Source organism: Pseudonaja textilis, unplaced genomic scaffold (assembly GCF_049901715.1).
Source record: "Pseudonaja textilis isolate UNSWEBS1 unplaced genomic scaffold, rPseTex1.2 PTEXCTG188, whole genome shotgun sequence".
NCBI lineage: Eukaryota > Metazoa > Chordata > Lepidosauria > Squamata > Elapidae > Pseudonaja > Pseudonaja textilis.
Window position 1 is genome coordinate 12,012 of NW_028262507.1, and position 12,989 is coordinate 25,000.

General features: G+C 40.3%; 1 protein-coding gene and 1 long non-coding RNA gene across 2 annotated transcripts; both read left to right on the forward strand.

The window, feature by feature from the left end:
* Positions 1-336: 336 nt before the first annotated feature.
* On the forward strand, positions 337-2,166 carry LOC148123841 (uncharacterized). The gene is made up of 3 exons (XR_015740503.1): positions 337-435; positions 1,874-2,002; positions 2,101-2,166. It is a non-coding gene; the product is annotated as an uncharacterized LOC148123841 (long non-coding RNA).
* A 770-nt stretch (positions 2,167-2,936) lies between these two features.
* Positions 2,937-10,978, forward strand: LOC148123842 (vomeronasal type-2 receptor 26-like). Its single transcript, XM_087918660.1, has 4 exons — positions 2,937-3,755; positions 6,657-6,728; positions 7,419-7,548; positions 9,064-10,978. Exons 1-4 carry the CDS (start codon positions 3,111-3,113, stop codon positions 9,966-9,968), a joined length of 1,752 nt encoding a protein of 583 aa, XP_087774786.1. The 5' UTR covers positions 2,937-3,110; the 3' UTR covers positions 9,969-10,978.
* The last annotated feature ends 2,011 nt before the right edge of the window (positions 10,979-12,989 follow it).

The following is a 12,989-nucleotide window of genomic DNA, read 5'->3' on the forward strand; positions in this document are numbered from 1 at the left end:
GTCAATGGTTGTAAAACTGAACATCATTAACATGGGAATGATACTTGAACTCAAGTTGAGAAAAAGTTCCACCTTGTGGCCAGGTGCTCAATTTCATGTATTATGTCCAATTCCCAACTTCATCTTGACTCTCAGATCCACCTGCTGTCTAGAGATAAACATGTTTTTCTCCTTCCTATGCCCGAAATAAAATCTACTGTTAAGTGCTCAGGACCATTGCTTTTCTTTACAATTATCAGAAGGATAGTAATGTTTAATGTGGCCCCCATGGATTTCTACCTCCCAAGATAAAAACCTGCTTTTAAAAAAATATGCTTTGAATTTTCCAGGTGGCGGGGCAGAATGTGTCACTTCAACTGGTCTCGCAAAGAGCTAACTGCTGGATTTGAAGAGAGTTACCTGCCTTCGTTTCCTTTTTCTGCAGCCCAAACCCAGGTAAAGGAAACATTGTTGATATATTGTAAATTTACCAAAAGGCTATTCAGGTGGGACGACCTGCCTTTATTGTGCTGAAGTTCAGGTGAGATTTCAAGTGCTATCTGCAATTTCACTTATAGGTAAAGGTAAAGATTCCCCTCGCACATACATGCTAGTTGTTTCTGGCTCTAGCAGGCGGTGCTCATCTCCATTACAAAGCTGAAGAGCCAGCACTGGTCGAAGAAGTCTCCGTGGTCATGTGGCTGGCATGACTAAACACTGAAAGTGCACAGAATACTGTGACCTTCCCGCCAAAGGGGTCCCTATTTTTCTACTTGCATTTTTATGTGCTTTTGAACTGCCAGGTGGGCAGAAGCTGGGACAAGTAACCATTATGCAGCATTAGGGATTCGAACCACCAACCTGCCAACCTTTCTGATCAACAAGCTCAGCGTCTTAGCCACTGAGCCACCACGTCCCTTAAATTTCAGTTATACATAAATCTTAATTTCTCTTCTAGGAGAGAAGGTGACAAGAATAACTGGGCTGTCTCTCTTGCGGCTGCTTTTCTTCTGGCTCCTGCCTCCAACTCCTGTCAAGACACAACATTCTTCTAAGATAAAACCTGCTCTAAAAAACATGCTTTGAGTTCTCCCATTGGTGGCAGGCCATGTCATTACACCTTGCCTTGCAAAGATCTAATTCCTGGGTTTGGTGAGCCTCACCTGCCCTCAGTTTCCTCTTTGGTCTCAGTCTAAACACATATAAGGAGAAGCATGGTTGCTATCAAGTTGCCACAAAGTCCTCCAGATTGGATGGACAGTCCCTCTTGTGCTAAAGCTCTGGCAAAATTTAAGGGGCTACCTGCAGTTCAGCTTCTGCACAAACGTTGATCTCTGATCTTGGAAGGAAGCTGAGAAGAATGACTGGGCTGCCTCTCCTGCTGCTGCTTTTTTGGCTCCTGCCTCCAGTTACTGCTAAGAGGATGCAAACTGGGTGTGGGTTGACAAGGTCTTTGGATATTCTGGAGGACTATTACAGGCCTGGTGATTTAACTATTGGTGGGAATTTGCCCCTGGCAACCATTGTTTTATCTTCTAATGGTCCCTATTTTCAAAGATGCCCATCTCTGCGTGATTTACCAATTGTGTAAGTTTCTTCTTCAGGAGAAAGATGTATGTAACTGTTTGCTTTCTTTGGGATTTAATGGAGTCTATTCAGAAATACTGCTGAAGTGTATGGTGGTCTAGAGGCGGAACTCTCACCTCACAATCGGGAGGCTGTAAGTTCAATCCTAGGTAAAGGTGGGTATTTCTTTCTCTGTGTACACTGAGAATACGTCTGCTGGAAAAAAAAACTCCACAATGGTGATAGGAAGGGCATCTGGCCAGTAAACAACTCCAACTGCATTTATGATCGTTCCTATAATGTCCTGCAACGTTTTTTCTCCCTATAGAATCAGGCCCAAGAAATACCAGCAGTTCCTGGCCTTGGTGTTTACAATCAAAGAGGTCAACAAGGATCTGGTTCTCCTGCTCAACATCACCCTTGGTTTCCAGATCTATGACAATCATGAGATTGAGAGGTGGGTTTCTTTAATCAGCATCTCTCTTCTGTCCACACGAGGCCAACTGGTTCCAGGTTACACATGTGACAGACAGGACATTCTGCTCTCTGTCATAGGAGGTCACGATTCCAAATCCTCAAGGCAGATGGCCTCCATCTTCAGCATCTTCAAGATCCCACAGGTAAGGTATTACTGTCAGATATAATGTGGAGTAGACAAGTAAAAGAAACATGGAAGCCAAAGATGAAAGCAAAAGTGTTTTGGGAGAAGGAGATTTTTAGGCAACCAATATTGCATTTTATGTGTCAAATAACCCCAAAAGGAAAGATATTAATTCTATCAGGACTTATTCCTGACCTATTCTTCCAAAAATGTATCCACATTTTGGTGTAGAATAGGAATAGGATAGATAGATAAATGGATATATAGAGAAAGAGAGAGAGAGAAAAATAGAGATAGAGAAAAAAAGAGATAGAGAATGGTATTCTAGTCTAACCCCCTGCTTAGGCAGGAAACCCTATATCATTTTAGAGAAATGGTTATCCAGCCTCTTCTCAAAAACTTCCAGTAATGGAGCAACTATAACTCCTGAAGGCAAGCTGTTCCACTGGTTAATTTTCCTCACTGTAAGGAAGTTTCTTATTAATTCCAGTTTGCTTCTCTCCTTGATTAGTTTCTATCTGTTGCTACTAGTCCTGTCTTCTGGTGACTAAAATCACGGAGATTATTCTCTGAATCAGATTGATAGGTTGCTCCTTTATCTTATAACCTGTCACAACTAGACAAAATATGTTACATGATGACATTTCTTAAGAAGGGGAAAAAAATTGCCATTCAAAGTGAGTTCAGCTGGTGGGGCAATCAACCACAAATGTGGACTGATAAAGTCACCATAAAACTTTTCAATCTTCTTGAAATCAAAATATCATTTCTCCAGCTCGGTGTTGGCTTTGAGTTGTCTCAGGGAGAGAGAAGAGTTTATCCTTCCTTCTTCTGGATTAACCCCAAGGAATCTTCTCAGTATGAGGGTTTAGTCCAGCTGCTTCTGTATTTCCAGTGGAACTGGGTTGGGTTGGTGGCCCCTGCAAATGACAATGGAGAACGTTTCATCTCATCTCTGGTGCCAATGCTCCAGGAGAAGGAGATCTGCCTGGCCTTCATTGAAATGATGAAATTGGATTTTCTTATAACTATAATATTGAAATTACTTAGTACTTTCAAAACCTGGTCTAAATCTGAAGTGATTATTCTGTTTGGAGAATCCAATAGCACTATAAATGTACTGTTCGCAATGAATGCATATAACCAAGAGACAAGAACATCATTTTGCAAAGTTTGGATCTTAACTTCCCATTGGAAAGTTAGTGTGCCATCTCAACACATATTGAAAGGTCTAAAGTTCTTCCATGGGTCTCTGCATTTTAGGGAGCACACCAGGGATCTCTTGGAATTCAGTCATTTCCTCCTATCTTTAGACCCCTTGAACCCACAAGGGGACATCTTTCTCCCACAATGGTGGGAAAAAGTCTTTGACTGCAAGATCTACAAACCAGGTGAAATTTCTTCTGACCGACAAAAAACATGTACTGGAAAGGAGAATTTAAACATCTTGCAAGCTTACATTTTTGAAAGAAGCATGACAGGTGAAAGTTATAATATCTACAATGCCATTTTTGCTCTGGCACATGCCTTACATGCAATGTATGGATCCAGAGGGGGACCAGCCATGATGAGACTTGGAAAGAAGATTTCAAATGTCCAGTCATGGAAGGTAATTTCTGGGACTTTTTATCCAGTCCACAAACTCTTAGGGAGGAAGCTCCCCATATGCATTCTTTGATTACTGATTAAATGTCCTTGTGCTACTATATAAATGATATATACTGTACACCATATAAACAAGTCAAAATGAGGGTGTCAACTCATAAAACATTTTCTATACTCATTTTAGAGTTGTCAACAGAAAGAAGTGGGGAGTTTCAAAGAGCAGGCAGCAGTGTGGAATAGAAAGTACATTCCATTCATATTTTCTTCAGAAACTGATAAGATGACTGGAGCTTCTGCCATGCAAAAATCTAACTGGAGAGCATGATTGATGATTCTTGGCTATGGACGTGTTTCATTGGAGAATATGAATTATGATACACCCAGAAGGGGTGGGAGGAAAAGCAGGGTCAAGGGTAACAGTGAATTATGTGTCTCACAATCGGCTATGCCCAAGTCATGCCAACATGTTAACTTCCAATAAATCCTTTGAAGTTTTGGGAGTCTGGCTCAAGACTCGTGATTTAACTCGGGTAACTGCTAGAATTCTGACAGAGGATTGTGAAAATATTTACAGATCCCTCACATCCTGGACATAAATTGTGTCAACCTCTACCTTCAAAACAACATTATAGAGCATTGCACTCCAGAGCAACTAGACACAAGGACAGCTTTTCCCCTCATTCCCTCAATCTGCTAAACAACTAATTCCCACAATACTGTCAAACTATTTAGTAAGACTGTAATAATAATAATATTCTTCTCATCTTTCCTATTACTTATCTCCTTTTCTACATATGACTATAACTTCATTGTTTGTGTCTTTACAATTGATGTTGTTTTATTTAGTTTCCTAGTTTGATTTATGTTGATTGCTTATTTAGTGACTATCACTAAGTATTGTATCTTGTGATTTATGATGAATGTATTGTTTTGCTGAGTATGATCATGATTTATCATGTACAGCTTTTATATACACTGAGGGCTTATTAACCAAAGACAAATTCCTTATGTGTCCACTCACACTTGGCCAATAAAGAATTCTAAATCTTTTTTTTAATTTATTTTAACAACAAAACAACAAACATAGAAATACCACATAAAACATAAAAATATCATCCTTCTTCATAAATTTACAAACAGTGCATCGATTGGTTTACCACTTTTTTTTGGCGCATCCATTTCCTAGTCACTAATATAATTATATTACATAATAGCTCATATTATCAATCAATAATTGTATAACCTAATATCATCACTAAAAAAAATTTATCTATAATTTTGTTAATTTATATTTTAACGAGATAACTATAGTTTACTTAGTTTATTTTGCAATAAATCATAAGATCATACCAAATATATCTTGATAATGTTTTATAAAGATAATATCAAGAAAAATTTTTTTAAGCTAAATCTGAATATTCTATTATTTTTTATTATCTAACCATTGATAAAAAAGATCCCAAACTTCATAGAATTGTTTATCTTCTTGTTCTCTTTCAAATGTCAATTTACTCATTTCAGCACAATCCAATATTTTCTTAATAATTTCTTCCTCTAATGGAGTTTACTACTATCACTAAGTAGTGTATCTTGTCATTTAAGATGAATGCATTGTTTTGCTGAGTATAATGTTTTCTTGAAAGTAGATAGAGGAAGAAGAGAGAATTGAACCAAACCACTTGTCCATAAGATTCAAAGAGGAAAGACCTTGCAATAAAGTCCTGAATGGTCTTCAATGATTCTTGAGTTTCAGAAGGTGGCCACTTTAGAGAGAATGTCTCAGCCTAGAGCAACACAACAATCTAGGTGTATTTGTGCAAGGTGGTTCAAGAAATTTGTTGAAGTCCTAATGGGCATATTTGCAGAACCAGCTCAGTTTCCTTCAGCATTTACCCTGAATCCAACCAATAAAATGACAACCAGCTCAATCCATTTTAACCTTGGATTATATTTCCATGGCTTAGCATCCTGGGGGATGCCATCCCATTTGTCTAGTTTGTGATCCCTTGCACTAGGTGACTTGCCTAAAAGCAGCCTTTGTCAATTTCAGCATACACTGAAGGACCCAGAGTTGTCTTAATGGGCTCCTGATCTGAAAGTCAAAAAAATTTTCTGCATCAAAGGCTGGAGGTTGAATCACTCTGGAGAGTGAAATGACAAACCGGACAGGAGCTTCCCTCCACAGGGTACCACTTGATTAGACCTGGTTCCTGAATTCTGCTGTCTTGGACTATGAGCTAGCCAATCAATCAGAATAGAAATTATTTGATCATTCCTAAAATGCATTACTTGCTTATAAGTTCTGGAGCCAAAGAAAAGATTCAAAAATGCTTACAGCCAAGAACTGCAGGACAAAAATCATAGTATAAAATCTAGAGTGTAGCATTAAAATCCCGATATGTAGGATCATTGTGGTAGAACTAGAGAGTGGTGCAATGGCCTAGAGACGGAGCTCTCACCTTGCAATCAGGAGGCTGTGAGTTCAATCCTAGATAGAGGCAGATATTTCTGTTTCTGAGCACTGTGAGAATATATCTGCTGAATATAGCTCCACATTGGTGACAGGAAGGGCATCCAGCCAGTAAACACTCAGCTCCATTCAATTATCCAGACTTCACCCCACAAGGCATTAGGGGGTCATTAAAAATGATGATGATGATTGTGATAGAATTAGAGTTGAAGAGGTCATGATACAAATGCCCAGTGATAATGTGTCCTCCTTCCCGGGGAAGGAGTTCAATATTTGGTGTTACTCCTAATTGAGCAGATCTCCATCAAAGGAACTCACCTAGTTTCTTAGACATGCATCTAGGATTATGTGTAACAAAGGATCATCAAAGGGATGATATCTCATTGATAGCTTTCCACCAATTTCCCCAATTTATTGAGCTATATTTTCTTTCAGACTCTTCAATATTTGAGGAATGTTCAGTTCAACAACAGCGCTGGAGATGAAGTTTCCTTCTCAGAAAAAGGAGTAGGTTCTGCTCAAATTGATCTTCTGAACTGGGTTTTCCTCCCCAATGAATCTTTCGTCCCCATGAAAGTTGGGAAAATAGATCCCGGGGCTCTCCAAGGCCATCGTTTCACCATTAACTCTGATGCAATTGTCTGGGCAACAAAGGTAATCTGGAAGGAAATGTTGAAAGTTCAGGAACAATTCATTCTCTTCTCGGGCTGCACAACATTGTTCTAACTTGAAAAGTGGTCAGTTTAGTCAAAAAATATGGCGGTCATTTGGTGTTTGTATGTAACACATCTGAGGATAGATTTGTGCCAATACAGAAAGTGTTGGGAAATGGAAGAATCTCTGCTTAAAAACCAGGATGCAGTTAAAGGATATGACTTCCATAGATCATTCACATTCAGTTGGATTCTCACGAATGTTTGCTGTAGAAATGCTATAGCTCAAATGTCACAAGACCTCTTTTGCAGGTTGTGGTCCCAGTTCCAATCTCCAGCATCCATTGGTGGGTCGGGAGTACCACTGACTTGAATCCCCCAAGAGCTGCTCCTGGTTTTTGGTAGATGGTGATCAACCATTTCATTTGAGGACCTTCTGAACACAGAAATAGGAATGTGAAATAGAAATAGGAATGTAGACATGAAATGATTGAAGATGCTCATTGTCTATGTCATCTCAAGCATTTCTCTTTTTCTCTTTTAGAAGGTGCCCTTTGCCCGGTGTAGCATGAAGAGGTGCCAGGCAGGAGAGAGGAGAACAGTTCCAGAGGGCGAGCAAGTTTGCTGCTACCAATGTGAACCTTGTCCAGAAGGGACCATTTCTGATCAAACAGGTAGACCAGAGTTCAAATGTAAATACCACTAGCACTGAGACTTATGTACTACTTCACAGTGCTGCACAGCCCTCTGTAAGCAGTTTACAGAGTCAGCATATTGCCCCCAACATCTGGGTCCTCATTTTACCGACCTAGGAAGGATGGAAGGCTGAGTCAACCTTGAGCTGGTGAGAATCTAACTGCCAAATTATTGGCAGCTGGCAGTCAGCAGAAGTAGCCTGCAGTATTGCATCCAGAGGTGGTATTCAGCAGGTTCTGACCAGTTCTGGAGAACCGCTAGCTGAAATTTTGAGTAGTTTGGAAAACTGGCAAATACCAGCTCTGACTGGCCCCACCCCATCTATTATCTGCCTCCCAAGTCCCAGCTGATTGGCTGGGTCTTCTTTTGTTGCCCTGCACAGGAGAATGGAGCTGGAAAGCAGGTTAGTGGGGTGTGGAGGGAATGGAGAATTTGCGCTAACCTTCCCCCTGGAGTGGGGAAGGGAATGGAGATTTTGCAGTATCCTTCCTTTGCCACACGTACAAGCCATGCCCACCAAGCCATGCCCACAGAACTAGTAGTAAAAAAAAGAAATGAATCCCACCACTGACTGCATCTAAAACACTGTGCTACTACGGCACAAACTTTCATGATTAAGGAAGCCATTCAGTAGATCAAAATAATTTTTGTTATTGTTGTCATTTTTGTAAGACTCACATGCACTCATACTTCTCAGCAGAACCCTTCAGGTTACAGATCTAAACTTTCTTGGCCACAGAGAGGCCACCTTTCCCGATCCTCACCAATCATGGAGGATAATTTCAGGGTAAAATTTATGAATCGCCAACTTGTGTTTTCACTCCCACTGTAACATCCAGTTGGGAAAACAAACATCAAAACTTTTCCTGAAGGAGTGGCTTATGTGACTCAAGCTATAATTTTTATTATTCAGAGTATGCTTCTTCTGTCAGATTTATCAATCTCTGAGAAAATAAACCTGCCAGAGAAAGAGTAGATCCATCTATCTATGTCTGTTAGATAAAGCAGAAGGGAGCAAAAAAAAAAAGTCTGGATGGTCAGTTTTGAAGCAGAGGACAGAGACATAATGTACCCAAAAAACAAACCGCAGCATTCCTGGCTAAGAGATCTAGCAGTTTTCTGTGGGTTCCAGGATAAAATGTGGGGGGGAATATGGTTAGCAAATCTGAAACTGAAAGCCACAGTAGTGACAGTAGTGTCCAGTGAATGGACGGCTGGAACTGAACAAATTCTTGTCTCTCATTAACTTCACCTTAATATTATAACGTGTGGTCAGATGATCAGCTAGGCAATTTTTCAAATAAGTTAAAAGAAATAATGAATAAAGGACGGTTTGCCCTTGTGGACGCACCGTTGGTCGTTTCATCACACGCTTCATGGGCAGGATGAGAGCAGAAAGGGGGTCGTCATATCATTTCTGTAGGAGGAACAATACTCATAGTAAGTGCTTGTGAAACTCTTAGATTGTTTAAGTCTTAGATGCTTGATTTCAGATACAGCTCATTGTGAATCCTGCCCAGAAGATCAATATCCCAACATGGACAATGACCATTGCATTGCCAAGAAGATCCACTTCCTTGCCTATCAAGACACCCTGGGAGGCATCTTGGTTTCTCTCACTCTTTTCTTCTCTGTGACCACATCTGCAGTCCTGGTGATTTTCCATAAACATCATGACACACCGATTGTCAAGGCCAACAACCAAGATCTCACCTACATCCTCCTGGTCTCCCTCCTGCTCTGCTTCCTCTCCTCCTTCTTTTTCATTGGTCAACCTGGGAAATTTACCTGCCTCTTCCAACAATCTGCCTTTGCTGTTCTCTTCTCCCTTGCAGTTTCCTCTGTGTTGGCCAAAACTCTCATGGTGGTTTTGGCCTTCATGGCCACCAAGCCAGGAAACAGCACAAGGAAACTGTTAGGAAAACCATTGACCAATTCCATTGTCTTAGGCTGTCCTCTGATCCAAGCAGTTCTTTGTACCACCTGGCTGGGAACCTCCCCTCCATTTCCCAACTTGGACTTTCACTCCTTGTTTGGAGAGATTATCTTGGAATGTAAGGAAGGTTCATCTTTAATGTTTTACATTGTCCTTGCCTATCTAGGTTTCTTGGCCCTCATCAGTTTCACAGTGGCATTTTTAGCTAGAAAATTGCCTGATAGTTTCAATGAAGCCAAGTTCATTACTTTTAGCATGCTGGTCTTTTGCAGTGTTTGGATCACTTTCCTCCCCACCTATCTGAGCACCAAAGGGAAGTCCATGGTGGCCATAGAGATCTTCTCCATCTTGGCCTCTGGAGCTGCTCTCTTGGCTTGCATCTTTTTTCCCAAATGCTACATTATCCTACTGAGGCCCGATCTGAATTGTAGAAAAAATATGGTAAGAAACAAGAATTTCTAACTGATACAACAGCTAGCCTCATTTATATTTGTCTTTGAGGCATGTTTAGAATTGGATAAGATTTCTAAAAAAAATAATGATGTGAAGGAGGATCCTCCATTGTATATAAGATCAAAGTTTTCGACTTTTGCTGCAGTTTTGCAAAACCATAGAAATGGTGGTAGACTTTAGGAGAAACCCTCTCATACAACCACCTCTTACAATACTAGACAACACAGTATCAACAATAGAGACCTTTAAATTTCTAGGTTCTATCACATCACAAGACCTAAAATTGACACCTAACTTCAAAAATGTCACCAAAAAACACAACAAAGAATGTTCTTTCTGCACCAACTCAGAATGCTCAAACTGCCCAAGGAGCTGCTGATCCAATTCTACAGAGGAATTATTGAGTCTGTCATCTGCACCTCTATAACTGTCTGGTTTGGTTCTGCAACCCAAGAGGACAGACACAGACTTCAGAGAGTAATTAGGACTGCAGAAAAAACCATTACTACCAACCTGCCTTCCATTGAGAACCTGTATACTGCACAAGTCAAAAAGAGGGCTGTGAAAATATTTACAGACCCCTAACATCCCAGACATAAACTGTTTCAACTCCTACCCTCAAAATGACACTATAGAGCACTGCACACCAAAACAACTAGGCAGAAGGACAGTTTTTTCCTGAACACCATCACTGCTAAACAAATAATTCCCTCAACACTGTCCAGCTATTTACAAATGATTACTATTAATCCTCCCATGCTTCCTTTCACCCATCTCATCCCACATATGACTGTATGACTGTAACCTTATTCCTTGCATCCTAATAATATTTACTGACTGTTTCCTAGTATGATTTGATTGCTTATTTGTACCCTATGGCTATTATTAAGTGTTGTACCTTATGGTTTTTACTCTTGATGAATGTATCTTTTCTTTTATGTACACTGAGAGCATATTAATCAAGACAAATTCCTTGTGTGTCCAATCACACTTGGCCAATAAATAATTCTATTCTGTTCTATTCCTATATAAGATCTCCAGGGTTTTTTAGTGGCCTGTCCATTATTGTGGGCAGTAATGCAACTTAAAAGGTGAACCTATTATATGAGATAGACTCATTACATGCAAAGCACAATAGTTCAAGCCGTGATGTGTCATAATTGAAATGATTATGGCTTACAGCTCATGAAAACCCCAATCCACAATCTCAGAAAATTAGAATATTGTGAAAAGGTTCAATATTCTAGGTTCAAAGTGTTCCACTCTAATCAGCTAATTAAGCCATAACACCTGCAAAGGGTTCCTGAACCTTTAAATGGTCTCTCAGTCTGGTTCAGTAGGAATCACAATCATGGGAAAGACTGCTGACCTGACAGTTGTGCAGAAAACCATCACTGACACCCTCCATAAGGAGGAAAAGCCTCAAAAGGTAATTGCAAAAGAAGTTGGATGTTCCCAAAGTGCTGTATCAAAGGACATTAATAGAAAGTTATGTGGAAGGGAAAAGTGTGGAAGAAAAAGGTGCACAGCCTGGAGAGGATTGTCAGGAAAAGGTCATTGAAAAGTGTTGGGGACTTTCACAAGGAGTGGACTGAGGCTGGAGTCAGTGCATCAAGAGCCACCACACACAGGTGGGTCCTGGACATGGGCTTCAAATGTCATGTTCCTCTTGTCAAGCCACTCTTGAACAACAAACGTCAGAAGTGTCTTACCTGAACTAAAGAAAAACAGACCTGTCCTCTTTTCTGATGAGAGCAACTTTTGCATCTCATTTGGAAACCAAGGATCCCGAGTCTGGTGGAAGAATGGAGAGGCACACACTGCATGATGATTGAAGTCCAGCGTGAAGTTTCCACAGTCTGTGTTGATTTGGGGACCATGTCATCTGCTGGTGTTGGTCCACTGTGCTTCATTAAGTCCAGGGTCAACACAGCCATCTACCAGGAAATTTTGGAGCACTTCATGCTTCCTTCCAGAGACAAGCTTTATGGGGATGCTGACTTCATTTTCCCGCAGGATTTGGCACCTGCCCACACTGCCAAAAGCAGCAAAACCTGGTTCATTGACCATGGGATTACTGTGCTTGATTGGCCAGCAAACTCACCTGACCTGAACCCCATACAGAATCTATGGGGCAATGCCAAGAGTAAGATGAGAGACATGAGACCGAACAATGCAGAAGAGCTGAAGGCCACTGTTGAAGCATCCTGGTCTTCCATAACACCTCAGCAGTGCCGCAGGCTGATAGCTTCCATGCCATGCCGCATTGAGGCAATAATTGCTGCAAAAGGGGCCCAAATGAAGTACTGAGTACATATGCATGCTTATACTTTTTAGAGGTCCGATATTGTTCTATGTACAATCCTTGTTTTATTGATTGCATGTAATATTCTAATTTTCTGAGATTGTGGATTTGGGGTTTTCATGAGCTGTAAGGCATAATCATCACAATTATGACAAATCATGTCTTCAACTATCTTGCTTTCAATGTAATGAGTATTTCATTTATTAATTTCACCTTTTAAGTTGCATTACTGAAATAAATGAACTTTTGCATGATATTCTAATGTTTTGAGTTTCACCTGTACATGTATGCATCATTCCCCCTGCCCCCCTGTTTAGCTTTACTACTCCTTTTTTAAAATACAAATTTATTAAAAGTTTTATGCACATAAAAATGAACATTTCCATCCTTTCTGAAATATATACGTTCAAGCCCATCTCTTTGTCTGCAGGGGTATGCCTTCCATTTTTTTACTGGAAAAGATTTTTCTCCATAAAGCTGAATCTTCACATGACGTGTTCAGAGTAGGATAATTCCTCAGTCCTGGGCAAATAGAACCCTAGAATTCAGACCAACTCTCTTCAACCATGCAGAAAAAAGATGAGCCCTCTGGAGAGAGAGTTGGGCAACAGAAAAGACAAAAGGTCTACAGCAGAGTCTCAATCAAGCTACCGGATTCATCAATTGCAGCCACTAACTAGCCACTAACAATTATTCCCCAGCCAATTCACAGCCAATTCACAGCC

What these genes read in the sequence shown, in the direction of transcription:
- LOC148123842 (XM_087918660.1), top strand. Translation starts at nt 3,111, where the DNA reads ATGCTCCAGGAGAAGGAGATCTGCCTGGCCTTCATTGAAATGATGAAA. An exon ending in TTTCCTTCTCAGAAAAAGGA is followed by an intron (nt 6,729 to 7,418) that starts GTAGGTTCTGCT and finishes TTTCTCTTTTAG; the next exon opens with AAGGTGCCCTTTGCCCGGTG. An exon ending in GACCATTTCTGATCAAACAG is followed by an intron (nt 7,549 to 9,063) that starts GTAGACCAGAGT and finishes GCTTGATTTCAG; the next exon opens with ATACAGCTCATTGTGAATCC.